The 25532-nt window shown below is 42.4% G+C and overlaps 1 protein-coding gene across 7 annotated transcripts in view; it reads right to left on the bottom strand.

Annotated features, from left to right (window-relative positions):
- dip2a (DIP2 acetate--CoA ligase A) overlaps positions 1 to 25532 on the bottom strand; it is a 91040-nt gene that overhangs the window by 26214 nt on the left and 39294 nt on the right. For all 7 annotated transcript variants that reach the window (XM_085250348.1, XM_085250349.1, XM_085250351.1 and 4 more), the window contains exons 2-5: positions 11172 to 11243; positions 6250 to 6369; positions 6041 to 6160; positions 2536 to 2805 (exon numbers count right to left, since the gene is read on the bottom strand). In XM_085250348.1, coding sequence (XP_085106474.1) covers positions 2536 to 2805; positions 6041 to 6160; positions 6250 to 6369; positions 11172 to 11243 — 582 coding nt within the window. The remainder of the gene's footprint in view (positions 1 to 2535; positions 2806 to 6040; positions 6161 to 6249; positions 6370 to 11171; positions 11244 to 25532) is intronic.

Genomic DNA, 25532 nt, shown 5'->3' with positions numbered 1-25532 from the left:
AAGGCCAACTGTGGGTGCTCGCAACTTATATAAAGATCTAAGGCATGGATTAGCAAACAATATGATTTGCCTGGTATTCTCTGAGCCGAAGCAAAGACTGTATTTCAGCTTTTCACCTTCCCTCAACACCACACATAAAAGTCTGTACCCAAGATGTCTTACACTATGTTACAGACCAACTGATGTCCAGACACTAAGAGTGCAAAGTTGCTCTCTTAATGTTAGATAGAAAGCACTCAGACATAGAAAAAGGTGCTTGTGTGAATGAAAGAGTATATAGGAAGCAGTCCATTTACGTCTGTGAAGGTTCTCAGTCATCCAGGTCATCGTAGTCAAAGGAGCTTGCAAAGAAAAGCGTCTGGACTTCTTTAAGTTGCTTGAAGACGTTTCACCTCTCATCCGAGAAGCTTCTTCAGTTCTAAGGTCAAATGGTGGAGAGTCCCAGATATAAACCTAGTGGGAGTAACCCCCCACAGAGGGACAAAAGGACCCCCTGATGATCCTCTAATCGCCTGAGCCAAGGTGTGAAACTGGGTGTAGGTCCCAATCAGCCAGAGTTTCGGGTGAGTTCATTGTGAAACCTGGCCCCACCTTATCATGCGAATTCCTGAGGTCAGATGGCCCAGGATGTGAGTGGGCGTTAAGGCGTCTGGGGAGGGATCTCAAAACTGGATTATAGATGGCAGAGAGTTGGTGTCGTAAACCACCGCCTCTGTTCAAAGATGGTCGCTCACAGTGGACATAGATGGCTTCTTTCACCAACTCTCTGCCATCTATAATCCAGTTTTGAGTTCCCTCCCCAGACGCCTTAACGCCCACTCACATCCTGGGCCATCTGACCTCAGGAATTCGCATGATAAGGTGGGGCCAGGTTTCACAATGAACTCACCCGAAACTCTGGCTGATTGGGACCCACACCCAGTTTCACACCTTGGCTCAGGCGATTATAGAGGATCATCAGGGGGTCCTTTTGTCCCTCTGTGGGGGGAAACTTCCACTAGGTTTATATCTGGGACTCTCCACCATTTGACCTTAGAACTGAAGAAGCTTCTCGGATGAGAGGTGAAACGTCTTCAAGCAACTTAAAGAAGTCCAGACGCTTTTCTTTGCAAGCTCCTTTGACCAGTCCATTTACCATTAACGTCTGTGACAGGATCAGCTGTTCTGTTTTAAGTGTGTCATGAGAACTGGAGTTTACAGTCTAACATTGGAGTTGGATCCAAAACAGATACCTTGTTGCAGAGCCAAGCCATATTTTTGACAGGTGTCATAACTAATTATCAGATCACATTACTAGAAAGAATTTTGGGTAATTTCCAAGGTCTGAAAATTATGGAAAACAGTGTTTATGGGGAGCATCTGCCAATCGCAGTAACCCTGCTCATAACAGCTGATGTCAGTGGTTCCAACTTTTGGGATGAGCACTTGTGCATATTTTTTTCTTATGCAAATGTATGGAAGTGGTTTTCAAAGAGATTTAAAAAAAACTCCACATTGAGAACTGGTGTTCCTTTAACTACATATAGTATTTTTAGTGTCTCCTGTTGAAGTGGATGACAGAATCAATGTCTGAGGGGCAGAGGAACAAGGCAATATGGGAGATTTATTTACAGCTTCATTCAGCACAAGTCGCTGCTGCTGTTTTATGACAGCAGCCTTGAGGGGAAACGAGCTAGTGAAAAAATAAAACCAGGCAGCTCCATCCTAATAGGATATCGCCTTACCAGCAACACATGCACACACATGTACGCACACATACAAACGTGCACACAAGTAAGCAAGACGCCATCTTACATTGCAGCTGCAGCGAGACTAATGGTGATAAATCCACCAAATCTCATTAACTAGCCCGTGACACTCACGTGGCAACATGGAACAAGCGGTTTTGACAGATATGTGGCTGAGAGCTTCTCCACATGATCGAATGACAGTGAGATGGCAGACGAGGATGGCTAACTAGAAAGACGGGAATTAAAACTCAGTCGTTGGGTCCCTTTTGTCTTGTCATCATCGAGTGCTTTTTTGTATCTAGAGGGAGAGAAGGCTTCAGAAAGCAATCGATGTGTAGGACAGTGCTGTCTATCTGCGATTAAACAGTCTGCGGTACATAACACAGGTTAAGATGTCACCTTTGATATGATGACAAATCTGACTTGGAAGCAGTTATCGTATCTACCATATATTCTGCCGAATTTAACAAAATGAGGATAATGGAAAAAGCATAAAACTCAGTCTTCGACTCCCTAAATTGTTTGTATGTACATATATAAAACCTATCTGCATAAAGAACAAAGAATTTCAACGCAGACAGCTAAGAAGGCAGGTGTCCATTTATAAATTCCTGTTTGAACTGAACTGAAATGCAATCGAAACAGAAAAACCATTTATAATGGCTTTCTTGCTTGGCTTAAACACATCATCTCAATCTAGAATGAAGGAATGAAGGAGGTCAAACTAAATCATGAAATGCAATACTGACCAACTAAAAACTGCAACAGCTAAAAGTATCTGAAACTGTGTGCGTGCGTCACTGACCTAGATGGGTGTGTGCCATAAGGTCTGCCAGAGCGGTGGCTGCGGCATTGACGTTCAGGGCTGCGTGGGCAGTGGTGTTGGTGGTGGTGACGGATCTCCCTCCCGGGTGGGATGAAGTGGATGACGCGGAGGATGAGGTGGACGAACCCTGGATGACACGGTTAAACCAGTGCTCAACAGCTGGGTGGCTGTGGCCCTGGTAGGGCGTGGAGGTGGTCAGACGTCCCTGTCGGCGCAGCGAGCCCTCGTCTTCTGACGCTGAGGAGGTGTCTGTGTTTGACAGGTCAAGACAGGGCAGCGTCATAACAGAGGACAAAGAACATGGGGCTGTCTACAGTGTCACCAGGAAAAACAATCAAGATGGGAAAACCTGGAACACTTGCGCAGGGTTTAGATGATATGCAGATGACACTTTATTCTACTTATACATACTGATAGAGTACATATAAGCCAGGGGATGGGTAGGATGACTTTAATGGGGATGGAAGTTAATTCGGCTGAGAGATGCTTGTTTTTAAATCTCTCATGGCTTCACTACTATGTTTTTAATATTTGCCTGTAAGCAGCCACACTGCAACGACATGTGCAATATATATGTATAAAACTGCAACACATGTATCAAGGGAGAGACTGGGTGTTGCATATTTGAAGATGATGATGAAAAGGAGGGAGAGTAAATTAGGTGTCTGGTATACTGAGCTGCAGTCATCAAAAATATGAATGATCAAAAACAAAATAGATGGGAGCTTTCTTCTGAGCATGTCAGCACACTTACATATTGCCTAGCTATTAATTAAGGCTGAATTTCTACCTCAAGACAATTGCAATAACACATAACTACATACTGTAGTTGCACACAATACAAACATAAACTGTTAGTATAATAAATTCCCTTTTTCATGTCACTTGGACTCAAACTCAAAACCAGACACTGGTGATTTTATTTTCTCTCCCTCGAGGCAACTGTGAGCAGTTGGTCTCTTCAAAAATAGCCGAAACAGGAACAGCTTCAAAGTAATGTAATGATCATTTAAAATGAACATATTCCACTTCATCTGCCAAGTTACCCAGCAGCAGACTAGTCTTGCATTATGAATTCTGCTGAGAACAGAGTTCAGTGAAAGTGCAGTTCACTATCATGCATTTTTGGATAAAAAAAATTGTCCTAACTGTTTATAAAATCACCAAGAAACTTCCCAGCTTTTGGCATTATTCATCCCAGACCATGTAAAATAGCGTACCTACTCACTAAACCCCAAGAAAACAATAAAACTCATGCAATCATAGAAAACTGCTACACTAAAATTCATCGTGCTTTTGATTAACTGGACAACGAGTCACTGAGAGAAGAGGGGGAGAAAAAGAAAAAGAGTACTGTCTAGAAGAAAAGGGGCTATGACTTCATGTGTGATCAGCACGTGCCTGATGGATGTTCTCTAAGCTAATGAGCCTTCATGTAATTAATCCCACTAATCTCCCACAGTACACAGTTTCAAGTAAAGTCCAACAAATTGAGACATTGAAAGTACTGCTTCGACTTTCCTTAGTCTTGGAGAGGCTGTTAGCGGAAGGTTAAAGGAGGTGTGATTATAACAAACCAATTTAATGCCTCTACAGCCGGTGGACTCGTGCAGTTTATCTCACATTTATGATTCAGTTTGTTATTCCTCACTCCAATCTGCCTCCCTATCTTGGTAACCTTGGCACAGTTACCCTGCAGAAGAGTGAAATAGAGGGTTAAAGAAGACATGCAAAGCAGAAATTGAGAGGTGGACGGATACAAAAAAAAAAAAGGGTGGAGAGGGGTGCTATTTTTCACCACAAAGTAGTCAAAAACCAGAAGAGGCAGTGAAGACTGAGCCAGAGAGATATTTGAGAGACAAACTGTGAGCAGGGAGAGTAGCAGATACGCTGAGATCGACTTCAAGTACAAATGAACAAAAACAGGGAAACTAACGAAGCTTCAGCAGTTAAAAGGCTGAGCTTATTTTCACTGATTTATGTCTATAGAAAATGAATTTTAATTGGCAAATGCAAGATCATGATGGAGAGTCTTTTTTTAACGCGACACATTAGCATTGTAAGCAAACTGACAACTGCTTTCTGCCTTGTTTCCTGTTTATTAAAAGACTTTCTTGTTGCACTCATATCAGGCTATGATCTAGGATACAGCATAGGATACAAGGCTAGGTACAATAATTCCAGTTTAGCAATCAAAGCGTTGCACTCGTGCACAGTTGGTTTTGAGTTCAATGTTGATAGCATCAGGGTACAGACGTGTTCTCAATTATGATGTCAACATGCTGATATTTATTGGATATATTGTACAGCACAGGCTGATGGGAATGTCTTTTGTTGGGCAGTTTTTTGTTCAGAAGCCAGAGAACGTGACACGTTGAAATTTAATCCAGATACTAGATGATATATGAGAGTTATTACAGGGTTACTACAATTCCTCTTGAGGGGGGTATGATGTTATGTTGTAGTCTTTCCAACTTAAGCAAAGCAGTGGAACAAACAACCAACGGACTGATTGATTGCCATTACTAAAGTTTTGCGTATACTGCACCTACTGGTCTGTACATCCACTCACGCATTCATACTTAAAGTAAGTGTTTGACAAGTGTTTGGCTGAATGTGCAGAAGCTGTTCAGGTGACGGCCTGTGTTGCATGGTATAACCCTCATCTGATGTTTCTTGTCTGTTCTTGTCTTCTCTGCTGACTAACCAGACAAATGTAGAAACAATAGTTGCCGTCATCTTTACAAAAGCAGCAGATCATCAGATCACCTTGTATGTACATTACACATATATCAGTCTCATGTATGTGACTAATTCAAGTACAATAGTTCACTCAGAGAAACTCAAAACAGCCATGAAAAGTCCCTCTCCTTCTTCTATTCACACCACTGTGTCTGAGCTCTTAATCCGGTTACTTGCTCCACCGCTGTGTCCTCTCTTTTTATCCAAGACTTGAAGTTTTAAGGTCCCCCACTTGATAAAAATCACGGCAGTGTTTGAAAAGCCCTCTATAAAATCTCCTACAGATTATTTAATGAAAGATAACAACACATGCACAAGGCTCTTTTGGCCCTGAAACTCTTGGGAAAACAAGAAGCTGCTGGAAAGCTGTGAAATCACATAAATTCTAATGAACTGCCCACACAATACAAACTGTTATGCAAACAGGCAAAAGGTCGACATTTCAAGATGATGCTCAAAATCTGGTTATGCATTCATTCTGCCACTCGTGTAGGAAGGTCTCTCTGGGAACACAACGGTCAGAACCGAGTCTTTTATAGTCGCGAAGAATGGACACATTCAGCAAACCGCATATTTTCTTTCCAGCAGCAAATGCTTGACATCATAATTTTTGATCAGTGGACACAATGGAGTTTCAGCATCCTACACTCGACAGCTCATGGGAACATATCAAACAAACAACCCAGTGAGAACGAGCAGAACCAACTGGGATGCAGGTGATTTAAAGGAGCAGGGGTCTCACCTGGCGGGGTGCATGCCTCTACAGAAGACTGAACTAGCACGGACCGTCTCTTGGAGGGCATGGGCATCTTCCTCTCTTTGTACTTTGCCAAAGCTGCTTGGACGGCTTCTGTGTGCAGATCTAAGAAACGCATTAACTCGGCTTAGCTACAGAATAAAAGAGAAACACAAGACGTTTAAAACTTTTTGGCAGTACAGAAACATGATTACCAGATCTGAAGCGCTCATCCCGGGTGTTGGCAGCCCGAGACTTGTTGGATTTGGAACCTTGAAGAGCAACTTGGGACGAGGCTTGGATCCTGTTGTCGATTTGCAGAGATGGATCTACACCTGTAGAGAAACAAGGCAGGGAGAAGATCGTTTATAACAGAAACAAAAAAATATATATGTTCTTTAACAGTGTACCAATATCAATAACAGAGACGTGCCAACAAACTCTACGCAAAATGTGTCTTGGACATAGACCAATGGTGCACAACACTGCTTGACTAGATAAAGTTTCCACAAGCTTAATGGTAATCCCTACTTAGACCGCTCTGTTTGAGTGCAGTAGTTTAGAATTGAGAAAGTTTTCACTTTAATTAAACCAGCCTCTCTCACTGCTTCTCTGCTGCCTCCAAGTTTTCCAAAGGAGAAAAATGCAAATTACACAGACGTAACTGGAAGGAGGTGATTAAGCACCATGAATGTCAAAAAGACAACATCTTCTAACTGTAATGTTCTAAAATTATTGAACCCACGAACCAGGCAACCTCACTGTGCACGAGGTTGTCAGGCAGTGATTCACACTTTGGCTTATGCAATCCTCATTTGAGCTTCATTAACTAAGTAGTGGTGAGCATCAGAGGGGAAACTGATGACTACTGCCTGAAGGAAGGTCACAATACAAACTCCATTAGTAATCTTCCTAGCACTGGCTTCTCTTCTCCCTCCGACGCTCTCAATGGGATGTATAAGAAGCATGTTGGAGGGAAAATAAATACGGGAAACTTAAAAACAACAGATGAGTGCAGAGGACTTAATGAGTCCAAATGAGATAAATGTAAATGTAAAGCACATCCAAAGTTTGAAAACAGCGAACTTTTTGACAGGGAGGTGAGCAATGGACATGTTGCCAGGGAACCATTTGCATAAAATCCCCAATTGTGTAATAGAGCAAATTTTTCTTCTTGTTTAAAATTTAAGTGCACACAGAAACGATCAATAATAAAATGTGCACATTAAAGAAATACATAGGCAACATCGCTGTAACAAGTACTGAGATGTTATTTTAAGCAGCACTAAAGGACAGCAGGAGGCACAATGGGATAGAGACTTTACTATCAACACCACATGCAAGGATTTATAACTACATTTTCCCCATCACAAGACAAAAAAAGGTCAAAATTCAGAAACAAAACAATTCAAACTAGTGCCATGTTTCCACTGATTCCTGCCAATTTTCACTTTCACTTTAGAAATGCATTTGAGTAGAAACATCCAGTTTGTGATACCTGAACACTGCACATTAAACCATCAAAGCTGCAAATACAGAACTGAATAAATACACAAACATTTTTATGTGAGTAACAAGCCGTCTCTGTGCATGAGATAAATTAGGATCAGATGTCTACCAAATAATCTAAAGTTACAGACAGCACAGCTGCACAAAACAAAAAGTACCATCCATTCATTCAATCCACCAACATGTCATCCATCCATATCTATCGCCTTCAACCTATCTGGTTCAAAGTCAAGGCGGCTGGAGCCTATCCCCGGTCTCATAGGGTTAGAAGCAAGACACACCTCATGATTATAAAGTGGTTATCTAACATACATGTCAAAACATGTCATAGAGTACCAGAAAAGGCTAGGAGCAACGCTAATAATCATAATGTTTACAGACAGTTTACTGAAAATCTGGACACTCATGTAAATAAACATTGAGGGAATTGCACACCCCACCTCAAGGGCCGGTCTGACATATCATTAAAAAGCAGCAAGACAACTCCTCTGCATTATAATAGTACAACAACTTGTGCTTTTTAAATGTGAAAATATCAGGGTTTGTAATAAGCTATTATATTCAACCTGGAGACTAATGTTAATATGTTTGATTTAATTGGGTGGCTGTAGCTCAGGTGGCAGAGCAGGTCAGCCACTAATCAGAAGGTCGGTGGTTCGATCCCGGGCTGCATGTCAAATATCCTTGGGCAAGATACTAACCCCATGTTTGCCTACTGATGGTGGTCAGAGGGCCCGGTGGCGCCTGTGTCCGGCAGCCTCGCCTCTGTCAGTGCGCCCCAGAGCAGCTGTGGCTACAACGTAGCTTGCCATCGCCAGTGTGTGAATGTGTGTGTGAATGGGTGAATGACTGAAAGCGCTTTGGGGTCCTATGGACTGGGCTTATGCTTATGTCCTATGCAGGCCATTTACCTTTTAATCGTCGTTTTATGCCTACAGATGCATCCAGTCACATCTGGATCTGAATCCAGTTGGTTACAGTTGGTTAGACCAAGCCTCCTCTCATGATGATGGAAACTGTTTAACCATTTTCATCATTTTAACCCTGGAGAACCCATGGGGTCAAATTTGACCCCATGGTTTCCCTAGAAAACCAATGGGGTCGGCTCTGACCCCATTGGTTTTCTAGGGTTAAAATAAAATAACAAAGGTTCAAATAACATCATACAATGCAAATTTATATTTTAGGTTTATTTAAAATTAGCTTAGGCTAAAAAGGCTAGCAGGTAGAGTGAACTCAATGACCTTTCCAGTTTAGTTAATCAAAAGATGATGTGTTCATTTTCAATTCCTTGAATAATTGGTTAATTTTCTGTCAATCAAATGTTCTTTGGTTAACAACATCCCTAACTGACTATTCTGTACACATAAAATATATAAAAAAAAAATGATAACACGGACCAGTTTCTAAATTATAGTTGAATGAGTGGTGTAAAAAGAACAGACAGTTCTTTAATACTGAACTGAGAGACATAAGAAGAACCAAACATGGATAAATGAGTGCCAACATTAATAGTTCCATCAAAAAAAATAACCTTGAGTACCAGACTGTCGTCAGTTTTGGAGCTTTTCTGGTGCTGTGGTCTCTTTTAACCTGATCCAATGAACCATGCAGAGTGGCTTCCCTCGTCAGTCTACCATTTAGTAAACAGGTTGTTGGGGACAGGCCACACCACATGCAGCCAGTTAGAACCAGCATTTAGCTTGCTGTTCCATCAGACACCCAGCCAGTCAGCTATCAGGCCGTCCTGGCTTTTCAGCGGCAGCTTAGTGGGGGATCAGTGAGCTCCACACTGTCAGCAACTCTCAGACAGCAGCAACAGACACGCTGCAAAGCTGAGCAACATTCACACGCTCCAACTAAACCTACAAAACAACATGAGTTTCAAACATTACACAGACAAAATAAAGCCTGAGGACATTTAAAGACATGCATCGCATGGTGTCTGACTCATAAAGCCACACTAAGCATGGATACACGCACACATTAATATATGCTGGTCCCTCATATAGCCGCTCTGACAGCTCAGTCACACGACGGCCTTTCCCCCACCTCCCAGAAGAAGCAGGTCTATAAAACAAGCCAGGACACCAGACCCGGTTGCTGGGCAGAACACACTACAGACACACGCCACACTGAGCCAATAAGAGGCGTGCTCCATCACAGCAGATGTCATTATTGGTCCACAGTGGGCCCTGATGAATTTTTACCACCTGTCTGATGCCAACGCTTACTTACGGCATGGTGGTTGATGACGTGTGTATCGCTTCCAAGGCTCAAATGTGCTTTAGCGAATGGCTGCATTCATAAACTGAAAATGAAAAAAACAATTAACTCAAGGCTGCTCTCTCTAGAAACTTAATTTGATGCTAATAAACCTTCTTTTACACACAGACAAGAAAGCTATCCAGTTTTATTGCACAGAGGAGCGAGCACTGACAGCGATAATTTGCAGCCCAAACAGTGAAATATAAACAAGTGATGACAACAGAAATATAAAGCCGTAAAACAGCTTATGAAATTGTATATGGAGGTCAGCAGAAACACATAGTCTACTTAACCACTTTAACAGTGCAGCTACTAAGGCTTAACCACCAATTCAATGAAGCAGCACTAAATAACAGCACATCTATTCATTCCAATACGTGCATTTGTTGTATATAAAGAATATCACTGACTCATAAGCAATCTGATTTCTATTCTGTATCTATAACTTCTCTTATTTAAAAAAAAAAAAAGACTGAATGAACTACAGCATGAAAGACACAAAGACAACACACCGCCCCGTGTGATGACAAGAAATAAGGAGCTGGAGAATGAAGATGATGATCTGCCTTAAGCTAAATAACAGCCCTGCTAACTTCAGTGGAAACCCTTGTGCGAGGAGCCCACACCAGACTGGTTTCCACTTAGGCTTGGTGTCGAGAGATCAGGCCAAACCAAAAACTCCTCTGGACCCTAGATAGATAGAGGAGAAGCATGAAGCAAACAGACAGCAGCTCCTTTTTGGGATTCGCCGCAAACCACCTCGATTTATGGGCGGCCAGAAGCAACAGAAACGACTGCATAATCAGGGGCAAGAAGCACGCTGGATGCAAAAAAGTAGAAGAAGCTCCCAGCCCAGTCAAATACCAGGGATGAACTTCACACCGCCTCTCTTCTCCAAACACCTACTGCCCAACACAGGTTGGTGAGCACAAATATGCACAAGCTGGCTAAAATAAATAAAGAACAACAACGCATCATCACACAATGCAGAGCTCTGCATTTGCATTATTGGAACAGCATCGAAAAATATGTTCAGATACTCTTCATTGTGTCTTCCTCCTCTTGTTTTTAAATCAGTATGACAGAGGGCTAACAGAGCCAAGGGTCACATGACCACCAGAGATCACAGGAACCCCCTAACCATCTGAGTAAAGTCTAGATTGTGATAATCCACTCATTAAAATGATTTGTTTTGCTTGTCTCACCACTACACAGTGGTTTATCCTAAAAGTAAAGCTCATCCTGTACTCTGTATTGTTAACTTTTAAAATCCCATTCCTTGTTCTGTTTGTTGCTGTAGGGACACCGGGCTAACTGCTATGCTAATAGAGAGAATTTCTCACAGGCCTGTGTACCTTACCTTGTATCTGTGGGATGTACGGTGCCAACAGCTTGCCTCTTTTCTTCTCATAGCCCTTCTGAGTGATGTCCCCTGTACAGACAGAGACAGAGGAACAGAGAGAGGGAGAGCAAAAGAGAGAGAGAGATGAGTCATTAGCTCAGCCGGGCTGGTTACACTGGCACCACAGAGCACCAGAAGCAGGTTGGGTTTGCAAATGACCAGCCCTCTCCTAATTGTTCATGTGCACTAGAGTTCAAAAAGAAAGAAAAAATAACAGCTGATAAGTATGCTCGTGTGCAGGATTGCCTCTGAATTCCTCAATGGTGGTGTCAGCTGAGGAAGTGGTATTTAAAAAATCATTTGACTCATGCATCTGGGATTTTTCCCCCCTCATTATTTTCCCAAAAAGTCAAAAATGCTGCTGTCAGCACTACGCGAGTCCGCCTCAGTCAGTCTCCACACAGTATGTTAAATAGGATTGGAGGCTGCGCGTCATTTAGTAGTCACATTTGAAAAGAGTATCAATGTGTAAGCTTTTCCATGCCTGGAAGTTAAATATAATAAATGAAGAAAGAGGCAAATGAGGTTAGAAGGAGGCAGACAGACAGAGAGAGGGTCGAGGTATTACATTAAGTAATAACGTATAGTATACGCTATTACTTAATGCGTCGCATACGTCGTATTCAACTGTGCAATGTTATAAGCAATAAAAGTATAATGCCATGAATATGTTTTCCTATTTCTATTAATTTCACACAAATGATGAAAGCACAAAAAAATGAATCAAAGTAAAATCTTTGATGAGGCTACCTCTTCTCCAACATTTTTACATGTGACTGATGGCTTTTTCTTTGCAAGCATGAAAAACTTGCTACTGTCCTTTTAATTTAGGCCATCTCAGTGTTTTCTCCCTCTACTTGTAATCACACACTGAATGAATGATTTTCAGATCAGGGCTCTGCCAAGGTCAGACCATCTGCAACATTTCTTTACCAGCCACGCCTTTTCAGCCTTTTTTTGCTGCAAATCACATACAGCATCTTTTCAGGGTGACTTAAAAGCTTAGAAAAAGTGAACCCACCACTAAATGACAGTGTCACCAAAAGGCCAAAAATGTTGCAAGGCATCAGTGTCCACATGAGGTCTGTTCAAAAGACAGCAAAGTAGGTCGCTGAGTTCGGAGTGTTTCTGGCTCATGGGTGGTTCCGTGGTTGTAAAATGTCATTGTGTTTCTGTATAACAGGCACTGCTGTGGGCCAGGAGGAGGCTGACGGGGTGGAGACTTTTGTTGACAAAAGGCGCATTGATTCAATCAGAGAGGGCTGACTGACTGACAGCTTCTCTCTTCAAACACAAACCATCAGTGCACAGTTATGCTTCCATGTAACCTCTATAACAAGCTCCAACACCTCTGAAGATGGATGTAAACAAACAGAACTGGCAACAAAACTGTAAGAGAGGAGGTGCTTTGGGGAAAATGTGCCTGACAGACATCCAGGCTGTTTGTACAGCCAAGCAGACACTTGGTGCAACATATTCTTCTTTTAACCCTTTAGTAATGAACATAAAAGTCAAAGGAAGATTTCCATATCAGCTTCCACTGGGTTTTGGCACTTGAATAGATATCACACTGTGCTCTTTAAATCCATTTCTATAGGCTCTCAGTTGGGGTCATGAGGTTGGATGTCAAGTGTAAAGGATTTAGTCCACCATAAAGCTATCTGGAAAAAAAAACTTGATTAAACGTCCTCTCGTGTGATTCTACCTTAGGGAATATTCATGGATCTTGCCTCTTTAATACAATCTCAGAAAAGGTCAATATTGTTTAACTTCAGCCTGGTCACACAGTGCGTCCCATTTCTGTGCATCTACTTTAGAAATGTATTTAGTAATGTTGCGGTTATTCTAACAAAGTCTTCCCGTGGCTCGCTTTGCTTGTTGGTCTTTAAGCCTCTTAAACACAACAGTGCGACAGTGTGAGGGCAGGTGTTGTCGGTCCCGCTGGTTGCCACGCAGCGCGCTGGTCCTGAGTCACCAGTAACCGCAGAATGCCTGCACTGTTAAATGTGCAGGACAGACAGAGGCCAGCAACAATACAGCGCTGTCCACGGGCCGAGTCGGCTGACCTGACACTGACTCTTTCTGGTGATAAGTTCTCAGTTTGTGTGTGTTTGTGTGCTCGTGCATCAGTACGTGTCTGCGTGTGTGCCAGCCTGTCTGAGTTTGCACACCACAGCAGCCAACCAGCTTGACAAGCACACAATGGACGGCTATTCTCAGCTCCAAATTCTCAGCCTCAGTGGCCAAGCAGGCCCTAGCACACCCCGATCCATCAAGTTATGTCTCAGTGAAGCTAATCTTTTGATCTGGGAACAAACAGCATAGTCATTACATATGGAGGTATTGAGTGAGCGACAGTGACCTCCTAAATCGAATCTAAAAAGCAAAACAAAGGCTGAGGCACCATTACAATATGTCCAATCTAAGTGTGTATGTGTGTGTGAGTTTGCATATGTTTGCACATATGTGCATCGTTCAGACAGACACTTCATTTCCCCTTTCTGTCTGATCTTTGACTGCCTCCATAAGAGGAAAACGGGAGGGGTCAAGGGTCAATATGTGGCCTGCTGCCTGGGGAATAACAAAGGAGGGCGAGGATAGTAAGGTGGAGGGGCGGAGACAGATGGAAAGATGAACAGAGGGCAACGTAACATCTATGCTACACTGCACAGCCACAATGGATTCACAGTAACTTGCAGTATATTTACAGCAAAAGGGCAAACGCTCTTTTTGACCCCCTTTGACCTTCTGCACTTACAACAGTGCTGTGTACTGAGCAGTGAAGAAAAGACTACAACTCCAAAAATGCACCAGGGAGGTGAGACAAAAACTGAACTTGACAGGTCCAAAAATAAATAAATAAATAAAACATAAGAGGAAGGGATGAGAAAGACAGGGGGCTCAGCTGGAAAACCTTCTCTTTTTTCCCACTTCACCCCTCCACCATCACCTCTTCACCTTTATCTCAACCGCTGAGGGGTCGCCGTCCACACATACTAACCCTCCCTGTCATGTTGTTATCTCTAGACACTCTCTCGTTTCAAATAATGTCTCCAGCTTCCCAGAGGAGAAAAATAAAAACAACAGAGTGATATCTCTGCCCCATTTTTTCAAAGTATAAATGCTAGTCTTGTGAAGCTAACGTTCATCCATCTGAAGTGACAAAATGTCATTCATCTCAGGCCATAAGCTTTGTTTTTCCTGGCACATTACCCGATGCTATTACGGTCAACATTCCTCTCACCCAGGCCTGAATCCAATTTGGGGGGAGTAAAAAAAAAAAAAGGATAGATGGCCAATCTTGTGACATGCTGAACAGTGACAGAGAGAGAGCCTGCTGTTCTCTGCTATGTGTTATGGACTATAATTGACTGATGGCTATTGAGCATAATTGACTGATAGCTACTGACTGGAGACGTTTCTCCAATGAGGCCCATTAGAGAATTGCCCTGCATCTCCCCAGATGGAGCTCTTCAATCAGGTGGGAGAGATTCTGAAACGCAGCACATTCCACTACAAGCCAGCACCAGCAAATCAGGGATATATATAATTAAACTTTGATTTACTTTAATGTGAAGAGTAACGGTACATCTGTAAGGTCAAACCCATCCTTTTGTCTTTTCTTTTAGATCCAAGGTGTCAACTCAGGCTCTCAACTCTGTCCTTTGGTATCACTTTCACGTGCAAAACCTCGAACAAACAAACTAAGTAGGAAAGACAGCAGCTCTGAGTGTGTGTGCGTGTGTGTGTGTAGATGGCAGACTGTGTGCTTGCTTTGCTATGAGTCTACCAGGGAAAGAAGCACATGATAACATGTCTCGACCTACATAGAGTCTGATTCTGTTGTTTGTGGTTCTCAGATTGAGATGTTTTGAGTTTTTTCTTACCTCAGCTTCCTAATACCGTTCTTAATGAATCAGCTAATAGCTTGATTCATAAAACATTAGAAAAATGTGCGTCGACTTCATTTATAAGCACATTTTAAAATGAAATTTAAAAAAACATGAAAAAAAATACAACATTTCAGCCTGGTTTAAAAGTCAATTTTAAAAATTTGGTTTTAAAAAGCATCTAATATTTGAGAGGTCCATCGTAACCTCTTGATAAAATGCCTTTTATCTATAGCTTGCTTTGACTGATGAATCAAATATATTCGTTTTATTATACCAGAAAAGGCAAAAAGAAAAAGTCTTCCATTCGAGTATATGGAACATGGGGAAGCTTTATTAACCATATCGATAAACATATGCTGTGGTGATTAATGCTGTACAAATGTGTCCATTTTCCCCCCAACCAGCAGTCGAATAATTAAACCCCTTGTGCGTCTGCACCGCCCTCCCACCCTCTCTGAAGTGACCGCCAGCCAAGTAGGTGGCCCCACCCATCCGTAATGTCAGTTCCTGTGCCAGTCTGACCCTCAATGTGCCAACGCAGCTGCCAAGCCAGCAATCAAGCCGTCTGCCCTTCAGCCGCAGAAATCCACAGCTAAATATTTAGGCAGGACGGCATTTGCTCTCTAGGCTCGTGTGATGATTCCAGCAAAAAGCAGATGTGGCCAGCTGTCACTTAGCATTAGCTCTCTGGCAAACAACTGTCAGTTTTACACGCGTGGATTAAGCTTTACCCTAAACAGACGTTTAAATCTCGTCACTTTCTCACTGCATATTTGCAGCCGATCATTTGAGGAGCCAAAGTGACCTGTTTGGGGCATTATTCCTGTCATCAGCTGAGCTGAAATGAGTATCTTCTCCTGTTTTTTTTTAGAAAACATTCCCGTCATTGCTGAGAAAACAGAGCGCAGACACAAAACGAGGATGAGATAGACGGATAGATGGAGACAGAGCAGCGCACCACAGGCTCGACCACACGTCTAGCTTAATAGGACGTCTAGAAGACAAAAACACTAAGCGAGCAGCAGGGAGAAAAAGTAAAATAAAAAGGATAAAGTGTACAGAGACCACAGCCGACCCGTATTAAACTAAACCACACACACACACAGAAAGAGAGGCTGATTCACTCACATGCAGAAGCCAGATGCAGAGAAGCGAGGAGATGTCTTCAGCACAGATGGAGAGATGGAGGGGCAGCAGAAGAAGAGGCCAGCGGCAGATTTCAGGCAGTCAAGGCTAACCAGCTAAAACGGGCTACCAGGCAAACTCTTAAGAAGTCCTGCTGTCATAAGTCAAGCCCTTCAGCATCCTTTGTTTCCTTTCATAGTGAGAGCAGGAGGAATGAACAAACCCCATCACCCTCATCCTGCCTTCATATCACTCCCCTCCCTCTCGCCCTCTCTCAAAACCCATCTCTCCCAACACCCCCTCTTCATTCCACTGCCCCTGATACACCCCTCCTTTTTTCCCCCTCTTGCTCTCTCTCCCTCCATCCCTTGTTTCTCCTCCCAGCTAAGGTCTCTACAAAGCCACGTTAGGCTGCAGGATTAGGGTGTCAAAAGCAGACCCCTGCCCCCCACCTTCCCACATACCAGCCTCTCACACACTGTACAACTATAACGAAGGTTTGCTGGCCTGTAACAACACGTCCATACAGGTCATGTTACAGTACACAAAAATGGTTATCTGCCTCTGAAGGAAACCACAGCCTTAGATTTCTGAGCAGTGTTAGAGGGTGGCTGTAACCACACGCATCCACACGGACAGCCAGATCACGCCTGCCTTTAAATACACAACCACCCCGTCTCTGTTTGTAGAAATTAGACTGCAATTTCCAAAAACATTGCTTCCTGGACAATTCTGCCTTATTTTTCGAGGGAAACAGAAGCTATGCTGGGGTAGGATTAGGTTTACCTTTGATTCAGAGGAAAAAGCTGTCCCCTTTTTATTCTGTTTTATTCTAAAGTTCTTTTTTTTTTTGGGAGACAGCAGTCCCACCGGGCTTATCAGCCTTCTGTGTGCGCACATTAGTACTTCATTGTAGGATTTAGTTACCAATTCGCCCTATGGCAGCGAGTTTAAATGAATACCTGAATATAATTAAGCGCATTATTGCTTGAGAGAATGCATGCTAATGAACCTGGATTAGTAAACACACACACACACACACACACACACACACACACACACACACACACACACATGCACGCTTGCACAATAAAAGACAGTAGATCATCTCACCTGTTTTTTTGCATAGATTTCAGGTTGGTCATCTACAATATGATCACAGGCAATTCAACCTAATGAAACTATTATGAATTTATACATGTAAAAATTGTCAATTAATTGATTGATTTGACTATAAAAGTTAATTGAGGAACAATTTGGTAACAAATTAGTAATTTCAGTTGTTGTTGAGGAAAACAGTAACTATTTAACGGCAATTTTTGTATTTATGATAATATATTTAGTCGACTGGATTTTACCATCTATTTGACAAAAGGTGGTTGAGAAATAATTTTTGTAGGCAGATCACTCACGAATGAACCTAACTTACATTCACGCTGCTGTGTTAATGGAGCTTTTGATAAATTTTAAGAGAAGAAAAGTTTAAGAGACATTATTAATCATCTAGGAATAGTCATTGCCTTTAGTACAAACTGCAGACACATGCATAATTGCGCTCCACAATCCCTCTAATTTAGGGAAAAGCCCTGATTAGGTTAGTAGAATCTGTATAAATATGAAGCTATACCTAAAGTTAGAGGCTGTTTGTGATACATGAGGCACAAAGTGCTGCCTCCAGTTTGTTGAGGTGACCAGGGTTGTTCTTGCACTGCTTTCTGTTGGACTTCCAAAGCTCTTCTTTAGATGTTGGCTGCCTTTTGTTCAGTTCCCTGTCAAGATGATCCCACACTGCTTCAATGATGTTGAGGAGAACAGTAGGTGGGATGAACTGAAGGGCCAGATGCATCTGTCAGGTCTTTGTTGGATTTTTTCCTATTTCTTAAGGACAAGACTGTCAGATACTGTTCATCGGCTGTAGTTCGGTTTTTAGGCCTGTCACTTGTGCTCTTGTCCTCCACTTGTCCTGTTTCAACAAACTTTTTAAGGACATACTAGACACCATGCTGAGATATACCGGATATTTCAGCTAACACTGTAGCTCTTTGGGAATCACCTTATTTGTGCAAAAATATTATCGAATGCCTGCCAAACCGTGTTATCGTTGACATTTTTCAAATTCTTTCTTTAGTGAGAGATTTTGTAACAACGTGCCTAAAGACACGGCAAATAACCAATTTTGAACAAAGTTGTCTTATGATTTTAGTACTTGTTTATTTTTTGATCTTTTATTTTTCCGATCTTTTAAATTGGTACACTCCTGCAAGATCACTGAGGTCTGCGGATCAATTGCTCCTGGCTGTCCCGAGGTCCAGATTAAAGCACAGAGGAGATCGGAGTTTGTATTACTTTTATTTATCTTACTTCTTACTCAAATCTTCTAATTTTATCATTCTTTTTCTTACCTTTTATCATGTTTCCCTATGCTTTTATTTCTTTTGATTATCTGAATTGTACAGCACCTTGGTCAACATTTGTTGTTTTAAATGTGCTATATAAATCAATTTTACTTTGACTTTATGTTTTATTATACATGAATGATTCATAGGTCAGCGTTAACTGGACTGAAAATGACTGAAAAAGCAGCCAATGTCCACAGAAAAACATTCAGAAAACCTGGAGAACCGTTGCTCAAGACTACTTTAAAAAAACAAAACAATTGCAAGCAAGTCTGGCTCCTTGGAAGTAAAATACAAAAAGATGATGGGCGACTCACAACTTTTGCACAGTACTGTGTATAGTCTAGTTTATTTTTATTGCACTGTACACTGGACGAGAGTTTAGCAATAACAGACCAAATTATTTTGACTCGCATGCTCAATGTGGCTTCCCGCTGCACACTCCAATGTCGTACCTTTCAAAAAAAGAATTTAAAAAAAACCCAACCTCGAGGCAATAAGAAGATGCGATTGAACATTTATTATTTTGAACAGCTCAAGACAGGCTGAATGACACGAATGCACAGTGTAAGATCATTCATGTGGCATGCATCCTTGTGGAAGGTTAAAGACAGTCAGGCTTGGAAGGAAGAAGGATAAGTGCTGCAGAAAAGAGACCTGGGTTGATTGAGGATGACAAGGAGCTTGAAACTGAGAGCCAGCTGGAAAAACGGGAAAGGGGGGGATTTGGGGAGAGTTTCAAGACAGAAAGGAGGATGAAGAGAGAAAAGAGAGGAGAGAGAAAAAGGAGGAATAACAGAGGACATGATTAAAAGGTAATGACTTCCTCTTCCTTTCACACATGCTGAGAGAGGCGCGCACACGCACGCAGACAACCATGATCCTAAACCGCCTGGGCGTCTCTCGGTCTCCATCCATCAACAGCTTCAATCACACTGTCGTATCTCTTTTAATTAAGTAGTGCCAACGAATTAGGAAACCGAACAAACCCTCCATTACCACTTTGCTAATACATAACCCCCTCATCACACATGCACACACACTGAGAGCCTAAAATCCCCCTCCATCCCCCAGGCTCTGTGCGGCTGGTGAGCAGACAGACAGCGTGAATAATAAGACATTAGATGCAGCGCTGCCTTACACAGGGGGGCCCTGCAGCTGTGCACTGATTGGGGGTAGCAGACAAGAGAGGGAGGGCAGCGGGGTGGGGGGGCATAATTAACAGTCACAAATAAACACTGATACTGTACGCGCACACATCAAAGGAACACACGCAAAACGCTTCCACCAGCTCCCACAAAGAAGCAGATGCAGATCAATTCCACAGCGAATACCAAAGCAGAGCAGGGGTCAGGCCGGCGCACACACGCGAACACACAAAAATGTAAAAGCTGACACAGCGTGGTGATTAGTTTATGTTAAATTAGAAGCCTGAAGCCCTGGGGAAGACGGAGTGAACCGGTCACCTCAGTGTGTGTGTGCACATTTTCAGAATGACGACATTCTTGGGGAAGTGAGGCATTTTTGCCGTTTTAAAAGTTGCAATTTAGTCTCAGACTTAAAGTAAGATTTGGGGTTTAGGCTCGTACTGTTAGCATAAAGTGTCAGGAACTGCTTTGTACCAGTGAGGGTCTTCGCAAGCATCCCCTGGCTGCAGTCCAAACATATTAATCTCAGCTCCATTAAGACACATGACAGGCAGGCTTGACTGAGCTGCACTCTAACTGAGCGATGTGCTGCTATTCTGGCTTTCAGCCAGAGTTTCACGATGTGCAAACACGCGTCTATTTCGGTCCTACCCACATGTCACGCACCGCAACTGTACACACAGTTCAATAAGCTGCTACAATACCTGTGCTGATGGTGAAAGTAATCAATAAGTCTACAGTGTATTCCTGTTGGACTGTAATTTTCTGTTCACATTTACTTTTCAATTTAAGCCCGGTAAAAGGTTTTCGCACCGACAAGAGCAAGTCAAAGAAACTAATTTTATAGCTGTCAAAATAAAGCAATGGTAATTATATATCATGCAGTTTCTGTTAAAATAAATAAATGCAGTCTCTTTGTGGAAGTGTTTTTATGTTGCCTGTGTTTTAGTATGCGCGCCACTCGAAGTGCGTGATTTGTAGAGCGAGATATCTGTGTGACAAGCGTGACCAGTGTGGGAGCCTCCAAACAGAGTGTTTGCCCTGAAACACAAGAACGTCTTCACAGTCAACGAGCACCACTGTGATGGACTAACTGCCTGTACTTCACATGTTTAGCTCCAAAGTGCCAGCCTTTCTGCACTCCCTGATGGCTCGCTTTTCCAGTAACATGCTTATAAATCCTCTCTGCCAGCGGTGGCTCTCGATGCTGCAGGAAATCATGTGTGCTGCTGTCATCCGGCCCACACATCCAACTTGATGGTGTTATTACGGAGAGAGCAGTGCTGCGGTGGTGAGCACAATAGAGCAAAAATAGTGGCAATTAACTAACTGGAGACTGAACCAACCTGTCTTCACTAACTCCAAGTCAAGTTTCCCAGTGGGAAAACCCTGCAGCCCCACATGCACCATGCATTCCCTCTGCCCCACATTTTAAATAACCCGAGCCATTTTTCAAAAGCAATGAACTGGAATTTCTGCACAAGACAAGATGGTTTTAGGTTCCTAAGAAACAGTCACAGTTGCAGACTACTACCATAATACAGAACTTTTTCCTCTCTCTGATGGTATCACCCACCTCTTTAGCAGAAGCAGATTAATGCAGCATCAGCCTCTTTGATGAGAAACTCCTGTATCCCTGGCGTTTGAGATATGAGTCAGATAGTGTCCCATCTTAAGCTCCCAGCTCTGTGGCTCACCTCTCATAGGATAAAATGAGATTTATTGTCTGCTTCTTTGCCTGCTTATTACCATATGAATGCCCATGTTTCACAGGCTTGACACAAGCTTAGCCATTAAGCTCCTTGCATGTACACACACATACATAAACACTTTCGCTATAGCGAGGGACAGCCGGGTGGGAGAGCGTTGGGCGTGTTTGCACAAATGCACAAAAAACATCGACACACGGGCACCGTGGCAATCCAATTAATGGGCGTGCACGCAGATACACTTTGCAGTGTCAGAGCGCACGGTGTTTGCAGAAGTGCTGGATGTGCACCGGTACATAAGGGCGAAAGCTAACTAGCCCTGGTCAAAGTCTAACAAGCCGCACGGCAAGGTCTTTTGTTCCTCGCCTGTGATTCATGACAAGGTCTTGGTAGAAAGCCCAGCATCAGTGTGTGGCTGCACGAAACTGTGTATGCGCCTCTGTTTACCCGTCCAACAAAGAAACATACCATCGGCCCATTATTTCCTGTCATCACAACAGATGTGAAATGGTATGTTTCCAAATATATCCGTAGCTCTTTAGAGAGAGCACAGCGGGCGTGTCCAGGTGAGAGAGGATAAACACAGCAACGGTGCAGGTCAACAGAACGAGCAGGTGGACACATAATGTGGAACAAATACAGCCAAACATAATTATGAATATGAAGCCACAGTGGTTAGCACTGTTTTGCAAGGAGCGCGGTTATGTCCAGAGGTCACCTCTTCTGGAAGGGTGGGCCTGGTTTGATTTTTAATCTCATAACTGGAGCAGCATCTAAAAATTATTTTCACTTCATTTATTAGGGGATCCTTTTCTCTGATTCCTCTATTATATGTTCAACCCATAATAACAACAAATACTAAAGAAAAACAACTACTTTCCGGCGATCAGAGAAATGATTTTAAATTGTTTGCTTTGGCTGACAGCACGAACCCTAATGTTGCTATTATTCTTTGTTTGCATCCTGTTATAATTCTGTAAATAAACAAACGGAAACACCATTCACCGTGAGCTATAAACAGCACAACACTGCCTACTCGCAAACAACACATGCAGCCAGCGTTGCAGAGGTGATAAAAACAGGTTATATCTGAACTCAATAGGCAAATATAGAGAAGCACTTTCTTGGCATCATATATATAAAATGCCTCTTTTCAGTTCATCAAATTTACATAAATGTGAATCTATTCTGCAAATACAGGGAACAAGGAAGATGCTTTTCTAGCAGAACAAAGACCTAATGAACTAGCAAGCTGTATCCTGTAATAATGTCAGGTGTAATAGCTCTGACAGTGAAGCTGTGAAGATGAAAGTGCTCTAATATTTATAATTATAAATATTAGAGCACTTTCATAACAGCAACTCCACTGTTCGGTTTAACTTTGTTTGACTGAACAAATAAAGTTTCTGCACTTCTTATCTAATATGCATTGTACACCAATCATTATGAGAAATTGTCTAATATTGTGTTGACCTTCCTGTTGCTGCCAAAAGAGTCCTGAACCATCAAAACATGGACTCAGCCAGACCCCCGAAGGTGTACTGTGGTGGCTGCACCAAGATGTTAGCAACAAGTACATTAAATTATGGTGTGGGGGCTCCATAGATCAGACTTATTTGTCTAACACATCCCAAAGATGCTAAATTGCCATTCAAACCATTCCTGAACCTTTTTTCTTTTGTGTCAGGGCGGATTATCTTGCTGAAAGACGCCAGGGCCATCAGGGAATACCATTTCAAAGAAAAGGTGTATATCATCTGCAACAGTGCTTAGTTAGCTGGTGCGTGCCAAAGCAACATACACATGGATGGCAGGATCCAAGGTTTCCCAGCAGAACATTGCCCAAAGCATCACGCTGCCTCTGCTGGCTTGCCTTCTTCCCTTAACGCATCCTGTAAGCGACACACCTGGCCATCCACGTGATGCAGAAGTGTGATTCACTCTGTGATGCACTCTGTATTCTACCAAACAGCCAAACAGCAACAACTTTTTCAGCAATTTGAGCTACAGTAGCTCATCTGTTGACAGGGGTCAACCTTTGCTCCTCACGTGCATCAGCAAGTCTTGGCATGACCCTGTTCCAAATGCATGTTGTTGTAACACATTGACCTTGTGCACAAAATGTTCACTTGCTTCCTACAATATCCCACCCACATCAACAGGTAGGGCTGTTCGATATAACAATATATATCGGATGACGATATAAGTTTCAGTTTCATTTTACGCTATCATCTGTTTCGTGATGTCGCAAAATAAACTCTTTACAGCAATATTTTTTCATTGTTCTGATGGTCACTGTAGTGGCTATATTAATTTCTTAAAGTTCTCTCTTTCTCTTATATTTTATATAACCACACTATGGACGGACAAGCCCCTGTTTTTATGCTTTGTGGTTAGCAACAACGACGGTAACACCTTCGCGTGTCCGCTTGTTTATGTTCCACATAAACCTTTCACAATAAAGCTCAAGATCCTGTTGAGACTTTTCAAAATAAACTGAATCACGTGAAAGAGCAGATTATTTACGGATGAGAAGTAAAAAAAAGAGCCGCCAGGTGCTAAAAAATAAACCTTAGACTCAAACGTTAGAACAGGCTTTTCCCCGCAGCACGCCGTGTAATAATTACTCACAAAGAAAACGGAGGCCGTTACAACTTATGTCTAAAAATGTATAGTTTCATACAGAGGTTAAACACTCGACTCCAGCTACATGACGCGCAGCTGGAAACACTTCACGCAAGTCGAGATTCACAGAATTTACAGAAAATGTTACATTTTTGTGATTTATATCGTTATCGGACGATAAAATTCTTATATCGGGATATGAGATTTTGGTCATATCGCACAGCCCTATCAACAGGTGTCGCGATGGTGATATAATCAGTGTTATTCACTTCCTCTGTCACTGGTCATAATGTTATGCCTGATCAGCGTATATACATGCGTTAAGGAATTTGATTTTCCACTATCCTGATCCTCACAATTACAAGCTACCCCAAGCAACTGCCACTATTCAATAAGCAAATGTAATGATGAGTCAAATCACTCTTTTAGTCATATCTAAGCTACAGGATTTTTAGAGATTCGCTCTTTCTGTCTGACATACACAAACAGCATGATCACCCCAGGCGCTGGACAGGATGACCAAGCCTCACCTCTTCTCAAACACCATCTGTTCCTCTCCTTCCATTTCCTGTCCACACTATATCACAAACACACTGCTCCAACACCTGCAAATATAGAAAGTATCAAAACCCCTCCTTCACGCTCTGCAGACTTTGTCTTTTTGTTCGTGTTGTGCTAACAAACCGCCTTGTTTGTATTGACATTTTACTTTGCAGTTATGTCTCTACAGAGAAATTAAGCAAAAGGGTGTTTAAAATTAAGCCGATTATGAGAAATCAATCTGAAAATTAATTTCCTTTCAGACTTTTTCTGGATTTTTCCATGTTTTTAAAAGTAAGGATTAAAGCTTGTGTCACATGGTACCAAATAAACAACTTTTTCTTCCTCCTTACACTCGCTTCCTCTCCCTCTGTCCTTCCTCTCACCCTGCTTAATTTTTTATGTCCGCCTGTGTCAAGTTAACAGTGCCCATCCTCCGCAGCTTATGCAGCAATGCTGAACATATAATTGGGAAAAGTCTTCCGTTGAAAACCAAGCTAGAGCACTCTTAAAAAAACTTTTGTTGCCATATGCTCCCTTACTCACTTTACAGCCCGTATAAGGACGCGATTGTTCATCTATAATGCACCAAATTGGCAATTTTACTCTCTCCACAACACAACACAACCAACTGAACTGCCTCCGGCTGCCCTCCAGCAGCTCAGCATGACAGTGAAAGTGCTCTCATGGCCAAACTTAATCCTTTTAAATTTTAACACCACGACTCAACACTGTCACAGCTGCTGTTAACAAGACCAGGACCGGCTAGAACATCTGGTTGCCCTCGGACAAGATATTTACTGCTGCAGGAGGAGAAGAACACATATTGGAGTAAACACACCGACAGCCTGCAAAGTTGAGTTCAGCATCAAGAGTAGCGTGA

The sequence above is a fragment of the Mchenga conophoros genome, linkage group LG16 (genome assembly GCF_057382185.1).
Source record: "Mchenga conophoros isolate Kocher_MC1m ecotype Shallow Benthic linkage group LG16, M_conophoros_male_GT1.1, whole genome shotgun sequence".
NCBI classification, from domain to species: domain Eukaryota; kingdom Metazoa; phylum Chordata; class Actinopteri; order Cichliformes; family Cichlidae; genus Mchenga; species Mchenga conophoros.
The sequence above is the reverse complement of the archived record's forward strand: the minus strand, read 5'-3'. Positions and strand labels throughout refer to the sequence as shown.